Source organism: Euwallacea similis, chromosome 25 (genome assembly GCF_039881205.1).
Source record: "Euwallacea similis isolate ESF13 chromosome 25, ESF131.1, whole genome shotgun sequence".
NCBI classification, from domain to species: Eukaryota; Metazoa; Arthropoda; class Insecta; order Coleoptera; family Curculionidae; genus Euwallacea; species Euwallacea similis.
Window position 1 is genome coordinate 391,135 of NC_089633.1, and position 23,888 is coordinate 415,022.

At 34.5% G+C, this 23,888-nt stretch overlaps 2 protein-coding genes, 1 long non-coding RNA gene and 2 pseudogenes across 3 annotated transcripts in view; 1 reads left to right on the forward strand and 4 right to left on the reverse strand.

Moving 5' to 3' along the window:
* Positions 1-19,967, reverse strand: part of LOC136416950 (uncharacterized) — a 52,599-nt gene extending 32,632 nt beyond the window's left edge. The window contains exon 1 of the long non-coding RNA XR_010752752.1: positions 19,901-19,967. This is a non-coding gene — a long non-coding RNA (uncharacterized lncRNA). The remainder of the gene's footprint in view (positions 1-19,900) is intronic.
* LOC136416920 (histone-lysine N-methyltransferase SETMAR-like) lies at positions 2,366-3,383 on the reverse strand (annotated as a pseudogene).
* LOC136416782 (piggyBac transposable element-derived protein 3-like) lies at positions 8,358-9,432 on the reverse strand (annotated as a pseudogene).
* LOC136416938 (piggyBac transposable element-derived protein 3-like) lies at positions 17,170-19,709 on the forward strand. Its single transcript, XM_066402382.1, has 2 exons — positions 17,170-17,532; positions 17,644-19,709. Exons 1-2 carry the CDS (start codon positions 17,445-17,447, stop codon positions 19,362-19,364), a joined length of 1,809 nt encoding a protein of 602 aa, XP_066258479.1. The 5' UTR covers positions 17,170-17,444; the 3' UTR covers positions 19,365-19,709.
* A 2,659-nt stretch (positions 19,968-22,626) lies between the features above and the next one.
* On the reverse strand, positions 22,627-23,559 carry LOC136416796 (uncharacterized). The gene has a single exon (XM_066402154.1). It carries the CDS (start codon positions 23,557-23,559, stop codon positions 22,627-22,629), a length of 933 nt encoding a protein of 310 aa, XP_066258251.1.
* Between the last annotated feature and the right edge of the window lie 329 nt (positions 23,560-23,888).

Sequence of the window (23,888 nt, forward strand, 5' to 3'; positions counted from 1 at the left end):
TGGAATAATTCGATTTTTCCTCACCTAGATGACTTCTAACGGTGATAAGGAAGCATCCTGAATTAAAAAAAATATTCATCTGAGTTGACCTAATGTGTTATAACCCCCATATCACCTTACCATGTTTACCGGACTTACCCACCTTATCTTACTTCCATTGTCTTATCCCACCCCTTTTCACTCCACGGTCCCGTAAAACAAGGAAGTGTTGAAAAAATGAAAAGATGAACAAGACCCACATTTATTTCGTTAAACAATGTCGTCAGAATGCCAAAAATATTGTTTTTTTTTTATAAAAATTAAAAGGTACCTAAAGTATCATAGACCCACATATAGTATTGATTTTGTTATTTTAATTATTTCGTCTATTATTTCATGTGTTTACGCATTTTATAAATTAAATATGGATGCAAAGAAAGAAAAAAAAATTGAGGTGGTCGTCAAAGATAGAATCTGAAGAAGATAAGGTCACTTTACAAGATGATGACGACAGCGAAGATTATTGTGAATTATTAGATCATGATACGGACTCTGAAGTTTCTGCCAAATCGGATGATACTGAAAATGTATTTTATTATAACTAGTCCCCATAATCAAACACACATGTGCCCTTTATTGTTTAGCCCTGTACTAAATTAGAATAAACCACTTGTCGTAAAAGATAGAGTCTGTTTATCATCTTAGCTGGAACATAAAATGCAGAAAACGATTCACCTATCGGTCTGTTTTAATATAAGTGTGAAGAGAATGATTGAGGGTTGTGAGCGTGGGAAGAAGGTAGAATGGTATGTGTTAATTCTTTTAAAGATAAACAGATGCATTCGGGGGTGACTCTGATGCATTTTTGGTATGGTGGGTCATTCGATTCCCGAAAAGGATAGAATAAAGTTGTTTAAGAACACGTGCAGGCATTTTATTAAAATAAAACCCACCCTCTTAACAGTTCAGAAGTGGGATCCACAAGACTATTTTATTATTAAAAAAAATGTTTTTTTCGTTATGTTAGTGTATATATTAGTTTGTGTTTGTGAACAATTAAATTTAAGTAAAGTGAGAATGGACAACATGGGTGAAAATCACGAATTTGAGGAGGGAGTGCAACAAGAACAAGTGTTTGACGATCTGCTCGAAAAACACCTACAAAAACAGATCATCGCCGCCCTAAAAAGGAAATTCGAGGTCAACCCAAGACCAACAAACGCCCCGGATTTTGGAGATTTAAACCTAGATGGGAGTGAACCCACCGATATGGACGCTCACTCTCCAAAAGTGGTTGTTAAGGGTGACATTATTCCCCCATTCGACCCCGATGACCGCCATCACACCGTGGTGTCTTGGCTGAGCAAGATAGAGCAGCTAACTCATATCCACGGATGGACCGACTATGAGAAATCTGCTTACATGCAGATGAAACTCAAGGGGTCGGCACGTGAGTGGTTTTTCCGGCAGGAGAACTACGACAAAACCTGGACGGAATGGAAGACGGTCTTATCTAGGGCGTTCCCTAGATGCGTTGATTACGCTCTCTCGCTGGAAGAGTTAGTGGCTCGAAAAAAGAACTCCGAAGAAAGCATGACCCACTACTACCATGCTAAATTAAATTTAACCCAACAATGAGGCAACGATATCCTGCATAATTCGGGGGCTACCCCAAGAGCTGCAGTCAAATACACGGGCGTTCTAATGCACCACCCGGGTCAGCTATATGCAGGTTTTATCGCCCCATAGACAATTACCAAAGTCCCCAGAAGAACTTGGTTCAGAACAATCCCGCAAAAAAGTCCAGGGTAGAATGCTATGTTTGTGGAAAACTAGGCCACTACGCCAAGGACTGCTGGAAGAGGAGCGGGCCATCCACCTCGAAGTCAGCAGGACCCGCAAGATGTGCGTTGTGCCGGCTCACCAACCATGCCACGAAGGACTGCCGCAGAAGAAAATCGGGACTGTCCCAAACTCTAGAACCAAGGCGATGTAGTGTATGCAAAAAACCGGGACACCGGGAAGAAAGTTGCTGGTATAAAACAAAAAACATTGAAGAGACAAATATTGTAGGGCAAGTACAAAATAATTTATACAAAGTAGAAGTTGTAATAAATAATATTCCGTTTAGAGGGTATTTAGATACGGGAAGTACAATAAATGTTGCAAATATAAATGTATTAAATAAAACAAAACTACAATTAATGCCCTCTAATACGGTTATTAAAAGTTTGGGCGGGTCAATGGTGATCCCAAAAGGCATAATTAAAGCCAATATTTTAATAAATAAAATCGAGATATTAGGTCATGTAGTATGAAATGAGTAGAATTGAATTGAAACTTTAGTAATTTTTTTTTCATATGAAATGTTTTATTGTCAATCGAAATATGCACCACCATTATCAATACACTTCTGCCATTTAACGGGAAGTTCATTGATTCCCCTGCTGTAAAAACCTGCAGGCCGGGAGTCGATAAACTCTTGGACGGCAGCTTTGACAGCCTCGTCGGAGTTGAATGTTTTCCCTACCAAGAAGTTATCCAAATTTTGAAAGAAGTGGTAATCAGTGGGTGCTAAGTCGGGTGAATACGGTGTATGACGAAGAGTTTCCAATTCCAACTCCTGTAGCTTGGCCAAGGTGACTTGTGCGGTGTGTGGCCGAGCGTTTTCGTGCAACAATAGAGGTGCACTTCGATTGACTAATCTTGGCTGCTTAACCGTCAGTTGCCTCATCATTTCGGTCAGTTGTCGGCAGTAGACATCAGCCGTAATCGATTCACCAGGTTTCATGAAGCTGTGATGGATGACACCTACGTTGGACCACCAAACGGACACCATAAACTTCTTTTGATGAAGATTTTTTTTCGCACAATGTTTTGGTGGTTCATCTTGATCCAACCACTGCGATGAACGTCTGGTATTGTCATATAGGATCCATTTCTCATCACAAGTAACAATCCGATTCAAAAATGGATCGTTATTATACCGGCACAACAAAGAACAACAAAGAACAAGCTTCGAGACGTCGTTCTTTCTGTATGTCGCTCAACTCATGCGGTACCCACTTGTCCAGTTTTTTCACTTTACCAATTTCAGCCAAATGAGTCAATATTGTTTTTTTGGTTACACTGAATATTAACGATAATTCGCTTGCACTTTGACGTGGATTCGCTTCCACCACGGCTTTCAGATAATCGTTATCCACTTGAGTTTCAGGTCGTCCACGTGGTTCATTTGTTAGGTCAAAATTGCCAGAACGAAATTTCACGAACCAACGAGATACTGTTTGCTGTGAAGTGACTTCAGTACCAAACACATCATTAATATTGCGAGCCGTCTGAGCTGTTGTGGTTCCACGGTGGAACTCATATTTCATTAACACAAGAATTTCACTATTTTGCATGGCTGCACAAACATTTTTATAAAAATAAAAGTTTTCAATAATTTTTAACACTTTAAACTCTAATCGAAAGAGGAAGAATGTGCCTTTTCCACATAAAAAAGTCAAGTCCAAAAAAAAAATTTAGAGTAAAGTTATTCGCAGTTGAATGTGGCATTTCGAGAATCTACTCATTTCATACTACACGACCTAATACATACAGAGATAACAATAGTAAACACACAAATGAAAGATATTGATATTATCATAGGACAACCTATACTAAATCAACCAAACATAATAGTAGAAATTAAACCTAATCAGGTAACTTTGTCAAAGTATGAGCAAAGGCGTAACCGGCAAGCCAAACAACTAAATTATATAGAAACATCCCAGATAAAATACGGCAATCTGGTGGAGAAAGACCTTAATCAATTATTCGAGTTACTAAAACTAAAACAATCATGCTTTGCACAATCGCCTGCCGAATTGGGCACAATAAATGGTACTGAATTTTCTATAACTTTAACTTCAAAACAATCTATATGTTATAAGCCATACAGACTATCAGAAAAAGAAAAGGAAATTATGCATGAGCAAATAAATGAGTTTCTGAACGCCGGAATAGTACAAGCCTCTCATTCGTCATTCGTTAGCCCTGAAATTTTGGTTAAAAAACCCAATGGGGACCATAGGCTCTGCATCGATTATAGAAAACTAAATGCCATCACGGTAAAAGACTGATATCCATTATGAAATATCGAAGACCTAATCAACCAATTGGGCGGATATAAATATTTTTCTAGTTTAGACATGAAGCAAGGGTATTATCAAATCCCATTAAATAAAGAGTCTATTGATAAAATCGCATTTATAACACCGGACGGTCAATACGAATTCCTCCGGCTACCATTTGGTTTATGTAACGCGCCAGCGACTTTTCAAAGATGGGTAAATAGCATTATGGGTCCGTTGCGTCATTCAGAAATCCTAGTATATCTAGATGATATTTTAATCCCTTCTAAATCTATATCTCAGGGCATGGAAAAACTCAACACCATTTTGAATATATGTGAAGAAAATAATTTAAAGCTAAATTTAGAAAAATTTTATTTTTTCAAAACTAAAATTGATTTTCTAAGGTATGAAATTAGTGAAAATCAGATAAAACCCGGCTCCAAGAAGGTAAAAGCTATTCAAGACTTTAAAACCCCTTCTAATGTGCATGAAGTACGCCAATTTTTAGGTCTTAGCTCGTACTTTAGAAAATTTATTAAAAATCACGCCGAAATAGTGTCTCCATTAACAAAATTATTAAGAAAAGATGTAAACTGGGAATGGAGCGAAAAACAAAACGAAACAATTCCGAGAATAAAATCTATATTAGTAAGTGAACCTATTTTAACAATCTACAATTCGGAATCAAAAAAAGAACTACACACGGATGCTAGTTCAAAAGGCATCGCGGGAATTCTTTTCCAAGAAACAGAAAACGGATTGAAACCAATAGCTTATTATAGTCAGACAACAACTGCGGATGAGTCTTTTTACCATTCGTATGATTTAGAAACATTAGCAGTAGTTGAGGCCATAAAACGTTTTCGAATTTACCTTTATGGTACTCATTTTAAGATAATGACAGACTGTAGCGCAGTACGAAGCAGATTCGTAAAGAAAGAACTAGTGGCGAGAATAGCTCGTTGGTGGTTAGCTATACAAGAATACGATTTTGAAATTGAACACTGGCCAGGGTACAAAATGTCACACGTAGACGCCTTAAGCAGAAATACGGAAAATGTTTTTATGTTAGAAATCGACGATTGGGCAATTACGGTGCAAATGCAAGACGAACAAATCCAAATAATCCGCGAAAAACTAAAATCAGGCACTGCGGACAAAGAAATAAAATCCACATATTGTCTTAAAAATAACAGAGTATACAGAAAAATATTAAATGGTGAAGTGAGACTTGTAATTCCAAAAATATGTAGATTCAATATAATGAGAAAATATCACGACGAAATCGGCCATATTGGGTTGAAAAGGTTCGAAGCTTTAATAAAAAGCAAATTCTGGTTTCCTAAAATAACACGATTTATAAAAAATACGTCCATGCATGTATTGATTGTGCGTATAAGAAAAGCCAATATGCAAAAAAAGAAGGCTTTCTCCACCCGATACCTAAGTCGAAGGAACCCCTCCACACATGGCATATTGACCACTTAGGACCTTTTTACAAGTCAGGTAAAAATTACACTTATATTTTTATGATTGTCGATTCATTTTCTAAATACTTATTTGCAAGACCAACTAAAACAACAAACTCAAGAGAAGTAATTTATTGTTTACAAGATTTATTTAGCATCTTTGGAACACCAAAACGCATTATCGCAGATCACGCAAAAGCTTTCAAATCTAAAACATTTAAAGAATTCTGCGAAGAATCAAAAATTAAGTTGATTCTGAATGCAGTAGCTTCACCACGCTCAAATGGTCAAGTTGAACGTTATAACCGTACTCTTTTGGATGGCATAAACACAAGTATACAAAACGAGAATGAGTGGTATGAAAAACTACCAGCTGTTGTTTGGGGCATGAATAACACTATCAATGAAAGCACAGGTTACACCCCTCATACGTTAATGTTTAGCTTTAATAATGATCGTTTTGGAAATTTAAGTCAAGACGATTTAATGGTTGAAAATAGAGAACAAGTTGCACAAAATGCAAAAAGTAGAATGGATTTACAAAGTAAAAAAATGAAAAAACAATTCGATAAAAAACGAAAAGAAAGTACTAAATACATTATAGACGACTTGGTTCTATGGCGGGGAGCTAAAAAAGACTCCAAAGTCGCAAGCCGTAAAACAGGAATAAAATATGGAGGGCCATATAAAATATCGAAAGTTCTAGAAAATGATCGTTACGAAATTGTGTCTCTGAAAGGGATAAAAGGTTATCCGAGGTACTCCGCAGTGGTTGCAGCGGATGCGATACGTGGCTATAAATCCGGAGATATCCCCGAATCTGATACGTCCTCAGATTCTGAGGTAAATAACACCGACGAGCCACACAAAAATTGCAAATTTCTTCTTTCACCTTGGTACCGTCTGACTTCTACGACCATCATTGATCCACAAACAAAATCGCGACTCGTCACTGAAGACGATATTGTTCCACTCATGATTCCAATCAATTCGTTCTTGACACCAGGCCAATCTGGAAGCTTGGTGTTGGGCGGTTAGTGGCAGTCGTAGATTGGGCGGTATAAATGCAGGCCAAAAGACGAAATTCTTCTGTAAACTGTTGCCATCGATACCCAACGATTTAGAGCTCCCATCCAATCTACTGCAACAGACATTGTTGTTTGAAATCAATCACCAATGGCCATCCGTCTAAGAAGTCGATCTTCACGTGCGTTACTGCTACGGGGAGGACGTCCAGCTGGACGATGTCGCTGAACCCTTTCTTCAGACCACGAAGACCATATTCTCGCAATCGTGGTGTGGTTCCGATTTATTCTTCGGGCAATCTCACGAAAAGAAAGTCCACCTTCCTTCATGCCGATAATTCGCCCTCTATCAAAATCCGAAACGTGGGAAAAATTTCGACGCTGTCTCACTGGGGGCATTTTGAGATGTCTTGTTCACAGTTCAACAACAAAATAAACTGATATTTCCATGTAAATATTATTTTATTTATTTACAATTGAATAAAAAATCTAATAAGTCGATGACAAAAAAACCACTAGCATTCTTTCTTTTTTACTGAAAGTCTGATCATTTGATACTCTATTATGAAACATTATTTTGCCAAAATTACAAGACTTAATTATTATTACTGGGTGGTGCATTTCATGTGAAAGTGAGTGTATATTCCTTACCTTTAAACGCGTAAGCATTGGTTAATAGTATAAATGAGCGTCGCGCTCATATGCGAATAACAGTGATCTAATCTTATACGCGGGTAATGGCGGGTTAAATTCCAATCAAGCAGCGTGTAGGAAAGTGAACTTTTAGTTTTTTCTCAAAAACCGTTCATCGTATAAAAAAAAACAGGAAATCGTTTTTGTGTTAAATAAATTGCTGATATCAGAAAAAACTAAAACTAGAGGAATAAATAGTGGCGTACCATCGATTTCCTAAAAATGCTGCACGTGGCTGCCTGTATGTATGGCCGTGGTCGACTTAAAAACATTTGAATAGTTGCAAAATGTAACACTTTTCTCATTTATTAGACGTACCAGGTACCACGAAAGTAGCTCGCTGAATTTTCAAAATATCATCAAAACACCATTTTTTTCTATAACTTTAATACACTGTAGTTTACAACCGGAACACTTTGGGACCTATGTTTATATGAAGTTTCATTCTTATCTTGATCCAGATAATCACTTCCTTAAATATCGGAAGGTACTTAGGGACCACCCTGTATATTAAAGACTATTTTAACTAGACTATTTTTTAAAAAATTCACGGCCTAATACAGCAAACATTAATAATTACAGCATATTTTGAGTCACAACACCCAAATTCATTGACAACTAAACGTTGGGACAAACAAGAAAAAGGGATCATTATATTAAAAAATCTAGATGGCTTTGGACTAAACTTTAAAAAAAATTATATTACTTATTCACTGGCAGTTTTAAGTAAAATACCCAAGTTGCGTAGTAGATCTAGTAAAATAATTACTTTTTAAGTAATTAAATTTAAATAATAGGTCGTGGGAAAGCGACTGAAGCAAAATTATACGAAATAATTATCCAACAATATCACTGCAGCAAGACAATTCGTGAAATTGCAACTGAATTAGCAATTCCGAAGAGTACTGTATACCCTCTTCAGTCCCAAGGATTGGTTTTTGGAATATTTTGTGGTATTTCTTGAAAAATTATTTAAAAATAATGGAAAAAAAAACTTAAATAATATTTAATTAGAAATGAATTATGAATTGTCCAGTATTTTGGACATTGGGACTTAAACTAGTAGAATATAGTTAAGTATAAAATTCGAAAAAACATTGCCTCTCTGGAGAAATACACAAATACACGTTGCATTTAACACAGTAAAATCTAGTCTTCTTTGTACAACCTGGATTGCGGCATCGCATATACAAATTTCTGTCATTAACACTGCTAATTGGCAAATGATCATTTCCGAAGTTTCTAACAACCTTCGAAGGAATTTCCGTTACTTTTTTACGTTTTACCAATGATTTTCCATCATTATCCAATCCCTCACGGAGATCGTCGTGAGCGCCTTGGGATACTCTCTTGGTTCGACCGCCTTGAGCAAGAGATTTGCTAACATAAAGTTTGAATTTAAGTAAATCCATTGTAGAACTCTTTCTGTCGCCCCGAGCATTATAATCTTGGAGGTATTCAATCCAAGCATTGATCATTGCCAAGTCAACAAAGTGCCAAAATACTCTTACTGGCCATTTTGTAGTACGCATGGAAATCCGGTAGTAGGAAATTAGTCGATCACAAAGATCGACTCCACCCATTGAACGATTGTAGCTAATTATCAAGTTAGGACAAGGTAAAAATATATTTCGAATTTTTTTTATCCCATCTTCTGACATTTGTTACAGGTGTAGATCCTGAAGCTAGTGATGCCATTGTAACAGAACGGTTGTCCATCCACTTAAGCAGGGTTATTTTATTATCAACCCTAATCCATTCGTTAGAGGCTCTTCTTTCAGACAATAGATTTTTGTCATTTTTGATGCGATATCTGACGGTCCGGGGAATCCAATTGTTCATAATTGTCCCTACTACCAATATTCCTTTACTTAATAGATATTCTAGAATATTAACTGATGTGAAGTAGCGATCAAAATAGAGAATGTGACCAGCAGACAAATTATCTGACAGTTTTTTTACAACCGTTCCTCCAATTCCAAGACTCTTATCAGATGTACCATTGGCCCAAGTTTTGGCTTCTTGATAAATAAAAAAGTCCAAAACTAATCCCGAAGGTGGTGCCAAAACAAAATTCTTTAGTCCAACAGGGTTTGGTTTATTTTTGACATACTGAATTAGAGTAATAGTACCTGAAAATGGTATCATTTGTTTGTCAATTGACAGTTCTTTACTTCTTGGCAAAGTAATGCACTTCTGCCGAACTGAGTCAATTATCGATTGTACTTTTCACAACGTATTTGACTTTTTTACTTCATCCGCTACATCTAGGTTGTTAACAACATGTAAAAATTTCTTAATTTGAAGATCCGGTCCCTAGGAATTTGTGTTATTGCTGGTATTTCAATCCCTTTTGTGAAATACAGTCTCAGTCTTGGAAGTCGTAAAATTCCCATTAGAATATGAATTATCGTGAGCATGCGGTATTCTTGAGCTGTTGATTTTAATTGTCTTATTTTATTAGCTTGCATTGCTCGAATGTTACTTTGAACCGACATATTTTCCCATAAATTGTTGGAGAAATACTGCGAAAAATAGTCCAGAGGTGTCCAGAACTCATGGCTTTCTTTCAACTCCCATTCTGAATCCAAAGAGACAACTTCTTTTTCTTCAAAAATTCCGCAGTTCCATTTTTGAGCCGCATCAAGTTGTTTTCTAATCACTGACAAAGGAATATCATCGTCAGAGTCCGCATCATCTGATACATTGTTACTTTCAACTCCATCTTCCAGTCTTGTAAGTAAAATATCTTGTTGATGCTCATATGGATCGTTATCCAAAATAATTCCACCACCTTCATCTTCTTCATGTTCCTCTATTTCTTCGTCATCACTTACCATGAAATCACTTTGGTTAAATATTTCCTCAAGTTCAATATCGCTAAGAAATTTAGCGTCTACAATTAAGGAAAAAACTCATTAACTTTATTGAAAACTAGAAAAACCTAACACTTTTCTGAAAATATTCATTATGTGTACTAGAACAAACTAAAGTCCTAATGTCCAAAATGCTGAACACTGGAAAATGGAGGGGATTATGCAGTTATTAATTAAAAATTTAGTAATCCAATGTGATTTCCATATATTAACATTCATATTACAACATTCTAGACTCAAAAATAATTTGTTCAAACCACCAACTTACTATATTTCTGTTTACCCGACTCAAAAACTAAAGTTTCGTTACGTACCAAAAGCTGGTGAAAGAATACGCATAAGAATTTTAGACTCAATATTTTATCGCGTGTAAATGCAACATCAGCAGAATGGATCAGACGGATCGCAAGTCAGGATTAATTTTATGAATACTTCAAAAACGCCGCTTAAAAATGTCCAGCCGGCTGCACTCCTGGACTGAAGAGGATATAATACATGTCGAAATAACCTTTGAAGTATTCTCCATGTCTTTATATTTTGTAGATCGTTTATTAATAGAGAAAAGAAAGATAGAAGAGACAGACAAACCAGTTCACTATTCCACGACTGCTCTTCTTCCCATCAATCTATTAACTGCCTGTTCTTTGTCCCTGTTGTCTTAACTTTCCCAGTTCTGGTGAGTCCTTCAGAACCGTGGGAAAAGTACCTGCTAGTCCCTATTACAAAGGGACCAATAGTTTAATGTCACCCAACTAATTAACACACATGGCCATTTAAGCGCGTCGTGGTAATAGTGACCTCGTTCGACAATGCTTTGTCTTCAGATGGCCCTGTTAGCTTGCCCTTCATCTTATTGTCTATCCTAATGCTACTTTTACAAAACTTAAAGACTAATAAATCTTCGACATATATTAAAAAAATACGGTGAATCTGCCAAAATAAATGTACGCGGCAAAGTTCAGGAAGACCGAAAGTTGTTTCTCAAAGAAATTTAAGAAATTTAGTTCAAATTTGTAAGTCTTCTAGGAGAAGTACTTTGAGAAAAATTACAGTTCAATGGAACGAAGCCTCTGGATTAGATCTTTATAAAGAATGCTGCCGCCAATACATGCATAAATAAGATTTTACAAGGTAAGTAAAGTCTTGCGTGATTCACCAAATTGGCATTAGTTCATGTTTAAGCTAAAGAAAAGCCCTTTCTGACAGAAGGTCAGGAAAAAAAACCGGTACCATTGGGACAAATCTAAACTGTTATGGAAAGAAAATGAGTGGAACAAAATTATATTTAGCGATGAGGCGAAATTTGATGTATGTGTCGGAGACCATCGCAAACGAATAAGAAATAAGAAAGAAACCTTCCATAAGGACTGCTTAAAAAGGGTTGATAAATTTCCCAAAGAACTTACGGTTTGGGGATGTATATCAGTGAGTGGCTTGGGCTCTTTACAATTTATAGATGGCACTATAAATGCCCAAAAATAACAAGAAATTCTTGAAAATTCACTTTTGCCTAGTGCAGAACGATTATTCCTCAAAAAATATTTTATTTTTCAACAAGATGGAGCATCATGCTACACAGCAAAACCTACAAAAAAATGATTTGGAGATAATAATATAAAAGTTTTACTTCACCTGTCAAATAGTTCAGATCTGAATGTAATAGAAAATATGTGTCATAAAATGAAACAACATTTAAGGAATAATCCACAACAAGCACTATTTCAGATTTAAAAATTAAACTACAAAAGATTTGGAACAATGTTTCTTCCGAAATGTGTCAATCTCTAGTCAATACAATGCCTGCTAAAATTCGGGCAGTTATTAAGGTGAAGGGTGATATGATCCCCTACTAAATTTGAATTTTTCCTTATTTGTCCCAATATTTTTAGTTATCAGGGAATTTGCGTGTTGTGACACAAAATATTCTGTAATTAGTGTTTGCCGTATTAGGGTGTGAAATTTTTTAAAAATAATTTGTAATATACAGGGTGTTCCAGTTTATAATAGCAGGACTTTAACAGTCGATAGAAGACCTTTTCTTAAGATGAAAATGTTATATAAATATATATTGAAAACGGCTCGGTTTTTGAGATACAAGGTGGCAAATTTGACTTTTTTTTTTCATGTTTTTAAAATAATTCACTCAAATATTAAGACACAGCCATGAAATTTGATATGTTGGGATTTTTCGCAGTGCCGAATTTATATTTGCTAAAATTTTTGTTAAACTTACAGAGGGCGCCATATGTAACATACTAGTGAATATTTAAATTATAATAATTTTTTTATGCCTCCTTGTAGCAACTTTTTTTAAATCAAAATGGATTCGCCGTTCATTTTTTTCTAAAAAAGGTACTCTTGTTATAAATTGCTAAATGTCAAGGTTTTCGAGATATTTTGAATTTGGTCCTTAGCAGTATGACTGGCTTCCACAAGGGAGTTGTGATTTGATAGTAAATCATTTATTTTGTCAATTTTTATATGTTTAATAAATGCTAAAATATTTTTTTAATTAATTTATCAACGTCATTAATATTATGACTATTACATTTAATATTATTTAGTTATTAACATTTTAATATTTTGGAAATAAATTAATACCAAACACTTTTTAATTGTGAATCAATACAAAACAAAGAAGTAATCATATTCTAACTAATCTGAAACTAATTTGGCTCTAATTTAAAGTAAATGTTCAAAATGAAAACCGTTTAGCCTAATGCAAAGTTGACAACGACGTTCAATAGACCTTCGTATTTCAATTAAATGGTTGACTCGTATCTCTTGACAAGCGTTTCTTATCCGTAATTTCAGATCTTCGATACTTAGCACAGGAGTAGCATAAACTCTTTCTTTTAGGAAGCCCCACACGAAGAAGTCTAAGGGTGTGAGGTCCGGTGAACGTGGAGGCCACAAAACCGGACCACCACGTCCTATCCATTTTCCGGGGTAATTCGTATTCAATCAAGCTCTTACATTTCTTCCAAAATGCGCTGGACAACCATCCAATTGTAACCAAGGCTGTTTTCTAAAAATTACTGGAACATCGTCCCACATATTATCATGCTCGGTTTCCAGAAATTCCAAAAGATTTACAGAATTCAATCGATCTGGCAAAAAATAGGGTCCAAATAAATTATTTTGGAAAATTCCCACCCAAATGTTTACACTAAATTCCCGTCGAAAATTTCTAGGTCTAGTAGAATGCGAATTTTCTTGCGCCCAGATATGTTGATTGTAGAAATTAACCACTCCACACGTCGTGTAAAGCAGGATTCGTTGGTCCATAAAATACAAGATAAAAAATCCCTGTTGTTGTCTAAAGAGTTTAGAATTCACTGACAAAAGTTCAGTCTAACTAAGTATTTCATTACCATGGTGTAATCCTTGAACTGGTTGCCGATGGTAGGCATGCCTATAGTCTCCTTTTAATACCCAAAAAATTTTTGTTTGGGATGTACCATTGATAATAGACACTCGTTTAATGCTTGTTGTGGGGTCTCTGTCAAATTCTTGTAATATTTGTCTAGCTGTCCTTTCTGCTTAAATATGATTAGGTAAATCTTTCGGTAGAATCCTTAAATCTTGATTCACAAATCGGTTATGAATTTGAACGAAAACAAAAGGATGGGGATGTGGTCTATTTAGAAATCTTTTTCTGTATTCTCTAACTGCTAATGCTGAATTTCCATTTTCGAACCCATAAACGAAATGGATATGGGCTTGTTTTTGAGGCAAGAAATAAAATGGCATTTTTGAAATTGAAAAAAATTAAATTAACACGTTAAAACTTCTAAATGAAATAAACAATAATAGTAATAATCATCTTAGTTTTCATAAATGACATTATTATTAGTGTTATTGTTGCTAGTTATGACAGTTGCTTGGCAACCAGTTCAAATCTCGCTTCAATAATCTTAGTTGTCATTTTCGGTGTTTATATGTTTATTTCATTTAGAGGTTTTAATGTGTTAATTCCATTTATTTCAATTTCAAAAATGTGGGACGACGTTCCAGTAATTTTTAGATTAGTTGGATTATGATTACTTCTTTGTTTTGTATTAATTAACAATTAAAAAGTGTTTAGTATTAATTTTTTTCCAAAATATTAAAATGTTAATAACTAAATAATATTAAATGTAATAGTCATAATATTAATAACGTTGATAAATGACTTTAAAAAATATTTTAGTATTTATTAAACATATAAAAATTGACAAAATAAATGATTTACTATCAAATCACAACTCCCTTGTGGAAGCCAATCATACTGCTAAGGACCAAATTCAAAATATCTCGAAAACATTGACATTTAGCAATTTATAACAAGAATACCTTTTTTAGAAAAAAATGAACGGCGAATCCATTTTGATTTAAAAAAAGTTGCTACAAGGAAGCACAAAAAAATGATCATAATTTAAATATTTACTAGTATGTTACATATGGCGCCCTCTGTAAATTTGACAAAAATTTTAACAAATATAAATTCGGCACTGCGAAAAATCCCAAAATATCAAATTTCATGGCTGTGTATTAATATTTGAGTGAATTATTTTAAAAAAATGAAAAAAAAGTCAAGTTTGCCACCCTGCATCTAAAAAACTGAGCCGTTTTCAATATATACATTTATATAACATTTTCATCTTAAGAAAAGGTCTTCTATTGACTGTTAAAGTCCTGCTACTATAAACTGGAACACCCTGTATAATTCTATCAATGTTTAAGTAAAAAAATAAAATACTTGAATCATTTGAATAAGCCAGAGTATTATTTCCAACATCAGAGCTTGTCCTAACATTTAGTTGTTAGGGCTCGTATTATGTAATAGTAGTATGTAAATAAATAGCATGAATAAAAAAATAGTGTCAGTGTTCAGTTGAACAGAAGAGATCAGTTTTCATAGAAGCTGCAAGCAGAGAATAGTAAAAAATGGTTAATTAAAGCGCCAATCCCTTAATCCGGTCACCCCACTAATAATTAAATATTTCAAATTTTAAATTTAAGTGAAACTAAAAATGAAGTTATACATTATACAGCTAATTAATGCCAAGTTTTTTTACATTAATCTGTTTTTCATCAATTCAAAGCAAAAAGCACCTAAAACCATAACAATGCTTAATAAGTCATTGTGACTGCCCATGAGTTTCATTTCCATTTAAATGCTTTGAAAATTATCAATATAAAAATTTGCAATGTAAAATTATCAAAATTACTGTTACCAAGATAACATTGTTTACAATCAAATATTCCACATCAACATTACAAAACTTGATCATTTTGAAATCAAAATGAAGAAGCCCATCTAATACAAGAATAAAATATGGATGAATGTTCTATTACAAACTTGAACATTTTATAAATTAGTTCTTTGGATTTTGTTCCATCACTTTTTTAACATTACTGTCAAATTCTACAAGAACCAATATATAAAATAACTATTTTCAGTTTTTTAAATACTAAAAAAAAAAGGTATCCATTACTTATTAAATGACTATACAACTGTTTAGAGGAAAAAAAAAATTTTCCGACCTAAAAGAACTGGTAGCATACATGTAATTCACAAAAAATCTCAACTATTTAAATATATAATAAATTATTGGCTCTCTAGAATCAAGCATTAACAATTATATTTTTATTTTCCTTATATCCCTAGATATTATTTTCATTTCTGGCTGAACCTCCTGGGATTTACTAAAAATCCAAACATTTGTGGAAAAATCAGGATATATAGAAATTCTTGTTGTATAAAAGACAAATAAAGATTTCGGTGCTTTGGATACATAATATAGTACTTATGAGAAAGTGATGAGATTTGTGAATCACTACATCACACATTCTACTTAATGACACATTATTAACTTTTATTTCATATGGTGTATCGAAAATAAGGTTATAGCTTGGAGTAATAAAGATAAATGTGTTTCAAACACAATATATGAAACATAAGTACTTGGATAGTAAACATTTACCAATTTTAATGTTACTTAGGACTAAAAATTGTTTCCTTACTGCAAGTAGCATAAGTAGCATTTTAATAACAGTTGTAATTATTTAACCAAAGGAAAGGGTAATATATCATTTAGAAAAAGTCAGCACTGCACAATTGTGATCTCTGTCAAATAAAGCATTAATTCTCACATTTTTATTTTGGTTGGATTTTTGGATATTATTGTCACTTCTGAATGAACATTTTGGGGTTTTATAAAAACCAAAACATTTTCAGCAAAATCTCGATACATGGAAATCCTAAAGATAGATACAAGAAAAATGAAGATTTCAATGTTCAGAATATATGATATAGTACTTATAAAAAAATAATGAGATTTTATTAACCCATTTTGTCCCAGTGGTGCATTATCGAACCACACATTTTATGATTTTTTTTTGCTAAATCCAATATATATTTTTTCATATCTATTTAGAAATTTTATTACTATTAGTATTATAGAACTTAGTATCGTACATACTGTTGATTTTTGTTTTAAAACAAAAAAATTATGACATCTTAGAGTCATGGAAAACGCTGCATAATTTTGTGTCAAATGTTGAAGTGATTCAAATATAGTAAGGTAATTTATTTTTGCAAAGTATAATCATTTTTGATAAGTCTATAATATGTAGATTACATAGTAGAAAAAGTGCATTTGAATTGTCATATAAATTATCACTTATTTTGTGTAAATAATACCGGTGCCTAAACGCACCACTGGTTTTATATATGAAATAAAATCAAGTTATTGCAATTTTCGAAAAGTGTGTGCATTCAGAGTGAATAGTCGCCGATTAGTGTTTTGTTTAGTATTCATTTGTTTCTTGTGTTGGGAAAATACCCAACACTATTCTAGAATAAATAAACCCATCTATCTGCCCAATTTATTGCTCAGACTAAATAATGTCATTACTCACAAAATCTACCCAAATTATTGCTTAGACTAAATAAGGTAATTACCGATAATGTTGATATAGGCATAAATTTCCAATCAATTTATAGGTTTGAAAACTGATCCTCATGAGAAAATCATTTGGATTTTTATTGACTCAATACTCTTTTTTGTGGCTATGATCTCACGATGAAGAAAAAACGAATTAGTTGGTTTGAGTCTCTCTAAGCGAACAAAACTCACATCTCTCTATAACCCAGGTGCCTATTAGAATTTCAGTAACTATACAGTGTAGTTTTGTTGAGTGACCGTGTATTCATCCAGTGTTTTTTTTGTATCGGTTCAGCGCCATATAAGCTGTAGTCCGTTCATTTGATATTTAATTACAATAAAAAAAATCCATATGTCGTTTTCGAAGTATTTTACTCAAAAAGAATTAGAAGCAGCCTTGGAGGAGATCGTGACGGATTTGCAGAATAATGATGAAAGTCGTAAGTATTACTTGTATTTACATATTTTTATATGTATATATTAGATGCAATGTAGTAATATTAAGTTTTTTGCGAATTTAAGCTAAAAGTAAAAAAAGATAATATTTTCAGAACATATTGACGCTGTTTATATTCCACCCGACGTGGATACTTTGACCGATGAAGAAGATATAAACTATGAAAATAATCTACAAGAGTTTGAGGAACCAACTGATATAGTTGGAACTTTCGAATTGCATCTACCGGAATATACAAATCAGTCGTGTACGAATCAGTCCTGTACTTTGTTGACCAATGAAGCTCAATGGGATTCATCGGATGATGAAACTTTGGAGTCCAAAAGGAGACGTTTGCTTTCGGCAAATGAAAGGCTTGCTTCTACAGTCAAATGGAAGAAAGGTCAGATTGAATATACTCACGCACCTATATCCGATGAATTTCAATCACGCGAGAAACTAAAAAATAGGCTCTCGGGGAAAACTCTCCTTGAAATATTTTTTATGTTTTTTGATGACGAAGTGATTGACTTGGTTTTAAATTTTTCGGTAAAATATGCTCAAGACAATAACCGCCATGAATTTTTATTATCAAAAAACGAATTTTTAAATTTTATAGGAATTTTACTTTTTTCTGGTTACCATTCATTACCACATATTCAACATTATTGGTCTACTGATGAAGACAAAGGAATTAATCTTATAAAAAAATGTATGAGCCGTAATAGATTTCAATTCATAAAGCAGAACTTGCATTTATCGAACAATAATCTGTTGGATAAAAATGATAAATTTGCCAAAGTTAGACCCTTTTTTAATGCAATAAACCAAAAAAATATACAGTTTGGAATATTTTCACATAACTTATCCATAGATGAACAAATGGTACCTTACTTTGGACGCCATACCTGTAAAATGTTTATAAAAGGTAAGCCAGTTCGTTTTGGATTCAAACTTTGGTGCCTTTGTTCATCTGATGGGTACCTATTTTATTCACTTCCATATAGTGGTGCTCAAAATCAAACTCATTCTAGCCTTGGGCTTGGCGGTGACGTTGTCATGAGTTTACTTTCTGTTGTAGATAAGCCAGTGAATCACCAAATTTTTTTTGATAATTTTTTTTCATCATTCAAACTCTTGGTACATTTAAAAAATAATGGTTATTTCGCTACCGGTACTATCCGAGAAAATAGAACAAATAAGTGTCCAATTGAGAATTCCAAATCATTCGGTAAAAAAGTCCGCGGATCCTATATTTCAGCATATGAATCTGAATCAAAAGTTTCTATTGTGCGTTGGCATGATAATTCGGTTGTAACGGTAGCAAGTAATGTTTATAGCGTAGACCCTGTCCAAAATGTTAAACGCTATAGTAGAAAACAACGAAAAGATATATATATACCCCAACCTTATGTAATTGCCCAATACAATGAATATATGGGTGGGGTAGATTTACATGACAACGGAATTGCTAATTATAGATGCCAAGTATTTGGGAAAAAATGGTGGTGGCCTTTATTTTGTAACTCATTGGATAGTTTAGTCGTCAACGCATGGAAACTATATAATGTTGTAAATGAAAAAAAAATTTCTCAAGTAGATTTTAAATCTTATGTGGCCCTGCGGCTTTTAAAAACAGATAAAACAATAATTCAAAGAAATCTTGCTCTTCCCATAGACGAATTACGTTATGATAATAAAGGTCATCTCATAATTCCCCATACTAATAAAGTACGAAGGAGGTGTAGAATTTGCCATAGTCACACAATTTATATTTGTAATAAGTGCAATGTACATTTACATAATTCGTGCTTTGCACAGTATCATCAAAAATGAAACCGTCTGTTACCAATGGTGCGTTAATGCACCATGAAATATTATGCTGTTTTTTATATGAAATAAAGTTTTATGTACAAAATAATTCAATTTTAGTTATTTTATGTAAGATTGTAACATTATGGTATAAATTTTCGTTAAAATTATTAGTAGTATCCTTATGTGTCCCAAAACAGTATTTCATATATATTCTCAATGGTTCGTTTACGCACCAGTATTTTTTTTTTGTACATAATTTTTTTCCAGTTTTTTTGACATGTGTAATATATTCTTAAATGTAACAAAATAAATATTTACAAACAAAAAATTCGTTTTTTTTAATTTTTCGATGCTTGGGACAAGATGGGTTAATATATTATTAATTCTCATTTCATGTGGAGTCAAGAAAGTAGTTACAACATTGAGGTAATTAAAGTGGATCATTTCGAGCACAAAAATAAAAACTTTGTATTCAAGTGATGCCTGGAGAGAAAACTTTTACCAATTTTAACAACAGTTTGTAAGTAATTAGTAGTTAATTGGTTTGTAATAATTACCTTGAAATCTCTCACATTGCATAGTTAACACAATTTAGGATGCCACCATTTTAACCCTCACACTATGTCGGCAATCACTAGAAGGAGACAAATGACAAATTGCAGAGATATTTCAATACGAGCCACGGCCACGATATCGATATACGGTAAAACATCAATATACTGTATCGATCAATCTAGTTTATTAAATATACTATCGATTGCTTGACAGCTTTGTAATTTCGGTCCACTTTTGAAATTAAATTTTTAGTGGTGTGATTTCTAATCGTTATATTAGGTCGTGTAGTATGAAATGAGTAGATTCTCGAAATGCCACATTCAACTGCGAATAACTTCACTCTAAATCTATATTTGGACTTGACTTTTTTATGTGGAAAAGGCACATTCTTCCTTTTTCGATCAGAGTTTAAAGTGTTAAAAATTATTGAAAACTTTTATTTTTATAAAAATTTTTGTGCAGCCATGAAAAATAGTGAAATTCGTGTGTTAATGAAATATGAGTTCCACCGTGGAACCACAACAGCTCAGACGGCTCGCAATGTATTTGGTACTGAAGTCACTTCACAGCAAACAGTATCTCGTTGGTTCATGAAATTTCGTTCTGGCAATTTTGACCTAACAAATGAGCCACGTGGACGACCTGAAACTCAAGTGGATAACGATTATCTGAAAGCCGTGGTGGAAGCGAATCCACGTCAAAGTGCAAGCGAATTATCATTAATATTCAGTGTAACCAAAAAAACAATATTGACTCATTTGGCTGAAATTAGTAAGGTGAAAAGCTGGACAAGTGGGTACCGCATGAGTTGCGCGACATACAGAAAGAACGACGTCTCGAAGCTTGTGTTTCTTTGTTGTGCCGTTATAATAACGATCCATTTTTGAATCGGATTGTTACTTGTAATGAGAAATGGATCCTATGTGACAATACCAGACGTTCATCGAAATGGTTGGATCAAGATGAACCACCAAAACATTGTGCGAAAAAAAATCTTCATCAAAAGAAGTTTATGGTGTCCGTTTGGTGGTCCAACGCAGGTGTCATCCATCACAGCTTCATGAAACCTGGTGAATCGATTACGGCTGCTGTCTACTGCCGACAACTGACCGAAATGATGAGGCAACTGACGGTTAAGCAGCCAAGATTAGTCAATCGAAGTGCATCTCTATTGTTGCACGACAACGCTCGGCCACACACCGCACAAGTCACCTTGGCCAAGCTACAGGAGTTGGAATTGGAAACTCTTCGTAATCCACCGTATTCACCCGACTTAGCACCCACTGATTACCACTTCTTTCAAAATTTGGATAACTTCTTGGTAGGGAAAACATTCAACTCCGACCAGGCTGTCAAAGCTGCCGTCCAAGAGTTTATCGACTCCCGGCCTGCAGGCTTTTACAGCAGGGGAATCAATGAACTTCCCGTTAAATGGCAAAAGTGTATTGATAATGGTGGTGCATATTTCGATTGACAATAAAAACATTTCATATGAAAAAAAAATGACTAAAGTTTCAATTCAAGTCTACTCATTTCATACTATACGATCTAATAATTTCGCGGATTCCAACATTTTTGCTTTCAAATTTCATCAATTTTAAATTAATGTGTTTGACCATTCCACTTAATTCAACCTGTCTTATTTTAATTTGATCTTCTATGACAATGATTACTCTAAGTAGTATTTACTGTTTAGTTTTTTTTATGTCTTCGAGGATGGTTTAAACGTGCCATTTCATCCATTCAAGCGCTGTATTCAATTAGACTGATAACATACATTAATTTCAACGTGAATTTCAATTTTATTTAGTACGTGATTTTCTGCAAAATATTTTATTTAAATATTGGTAAGAAGACCTGAGCACATCAATGCATTCCCATCACCCCCCAACCAACCTTCAATGAATGTTGTCCTTTGTTTCAATTCTCATAATAAAATATGAATTTCCTGATTACTGATTGTTTCTTGAGCAGGATTTTTCGATCGACTGGCTAGCAGCACGTTGGTTTCATGTATGCAAAATCAATCAGTAATAATCCACTTTAACGCTAAATTTTTCAATTGCTTTGAATCATTGCCAAAAGTCATTAAAAATCATCAAAAATCATTACCAATACCTGCAGTAGGTGAAAAATATTGTTTCTAGCTTGCTTATTGCTGGGCGATTAATAATCTTAACTGTATTAACGTTTTGATAATTAATGGTTTTGATTAATGCACTTATTAGTTTAGATGTTAATCTGTTAATCTATAACCTACAAAATTATCCAATTCAATCACACTTCAACTGAGAATACGTCTCATGGTGCCATTGGCAACGCCGCAACCGCCGCGTATGCGCAAGTTAAATTCCGGGTTTAAGTAAACAAGTAAAAAAAAAAATTTATTAACTTGAATTACAAAACCGGATGAATCTATTGTTACTACTAAGGTTAGAAAGCAAAAGAATAGTTCGGGAAGATCTGCTTCTACTTTTATATATTATCAGATGCAACTCTTTTTTTTCTTTTTTTTTTTTTTTTTTTTTTTTATAGAGGTAGGGGAAATGCATTTACGCACTTCCGCCAAGCCGTTGATGTTCTGTTGGTAGATCGACCTGGCTGTGTGGTGCTCCGGTGAACAGCGAAATGCCGACTACCCACTAAAACCCCCTTCCTCTCTTCACCCGGATCCCCCCCGGAACCGCCGTTAGGCATTACTTCAGGGGGGGGGTGGAATTCTTAGAGTCTACGCCCCTTCTCTTTCCCTGGGGCGAGACGCTGCCTCACTCCTCCTCCTGCTCCCTCTCTCCAGTTCCCGGGCTTTTGCCAAGGCTTTCCTGAACACCTCACACCCTCCAGATCCTGTCCTGTGTCCAGTTTTTCCACAGTTGCAGCATCTTTCCTCTCCTTTGCATTCTCTTCTCCTATGGCCTCTCTCCCCACAGGCGAAACAACATCCCGTCTTATCCTCTCCCCTGCAGTCCTTGGCCTCGTGTTCTAGTCCCCAACAGCGGTAACATCTTCCCACCTCCAATCTCCTTTCCATCCTACACACAACATATCCAATCCTTATCCTTGGATCTTTCATCAATTCCTCCACTCTCCTTTCTTCCAACATCACCGTCACCGCTTGAGTGTCCCCTCTGTTTGACCGCAATTCCCCCACCGTGAATTCCGACTCCTTCATATCCGGTATCCTTTCCATCACAGCCTGCTGCACCTCTGCTCTATTTGTTGTTGCATCCATGCCTCTCAGATGTATTGCCACTCTTTTAGTGTTAGGTCCCACCAGTCTCACCCTCGTCACTGTACCATCCTGTATTCTCTTCTTGATCTCCCTTGCACTATCTTCCTGTCTCCCCATAGTTATCAAGATTTTCCCATCTCTTGTTGTTCTGAGTCCTCTTATCTCCTTATTCCCCTCCTCCTCCTTTATTGAGTTCTTGATTCTGTCTATATTTTCTCCCAATTGTATTCCTGGTTGTCTGTCCACTATCAGCGCGTACGTTTTCCTTTTTTCTCTTGTTTCTTCCTTTTTGTTTTCATTTTCCTTTTGCTTTTTTATGTAAATAGTTACTTTTGTTTTCTTCCCTTCTAACACTACCTCTACCATTTTCCGTAGGTTCCCAACCTTCATCCCATCTACCTGGTGAATTGCCACTTCGTCTTCCCCTATCATGTCCTCCCTAAGTTTCATCAGATTCCCCCACAGATGCAACTCTAGCAGAATCTAATGTTACCACCTGAAGCGGAGAATTAGTATTGTATGCGTCTAATTTAAATGGAACAATATATTAATCATATAACGGTTTTAATAATATAATTCGCCATCAGCGTCAACTGCACGTCAAGATGTAAACAGCTGAGCAGACAGCAAGGTCGTGCTTACCAATATTGGGACAGATATGTATTATAATGACGTAAAAGTAGATTCTTGACATTCAGTTCCCCTAAATGAAATTCTGACTACGCCAGTTTTAATAAATAATTCCATAATTTTGGCATAAA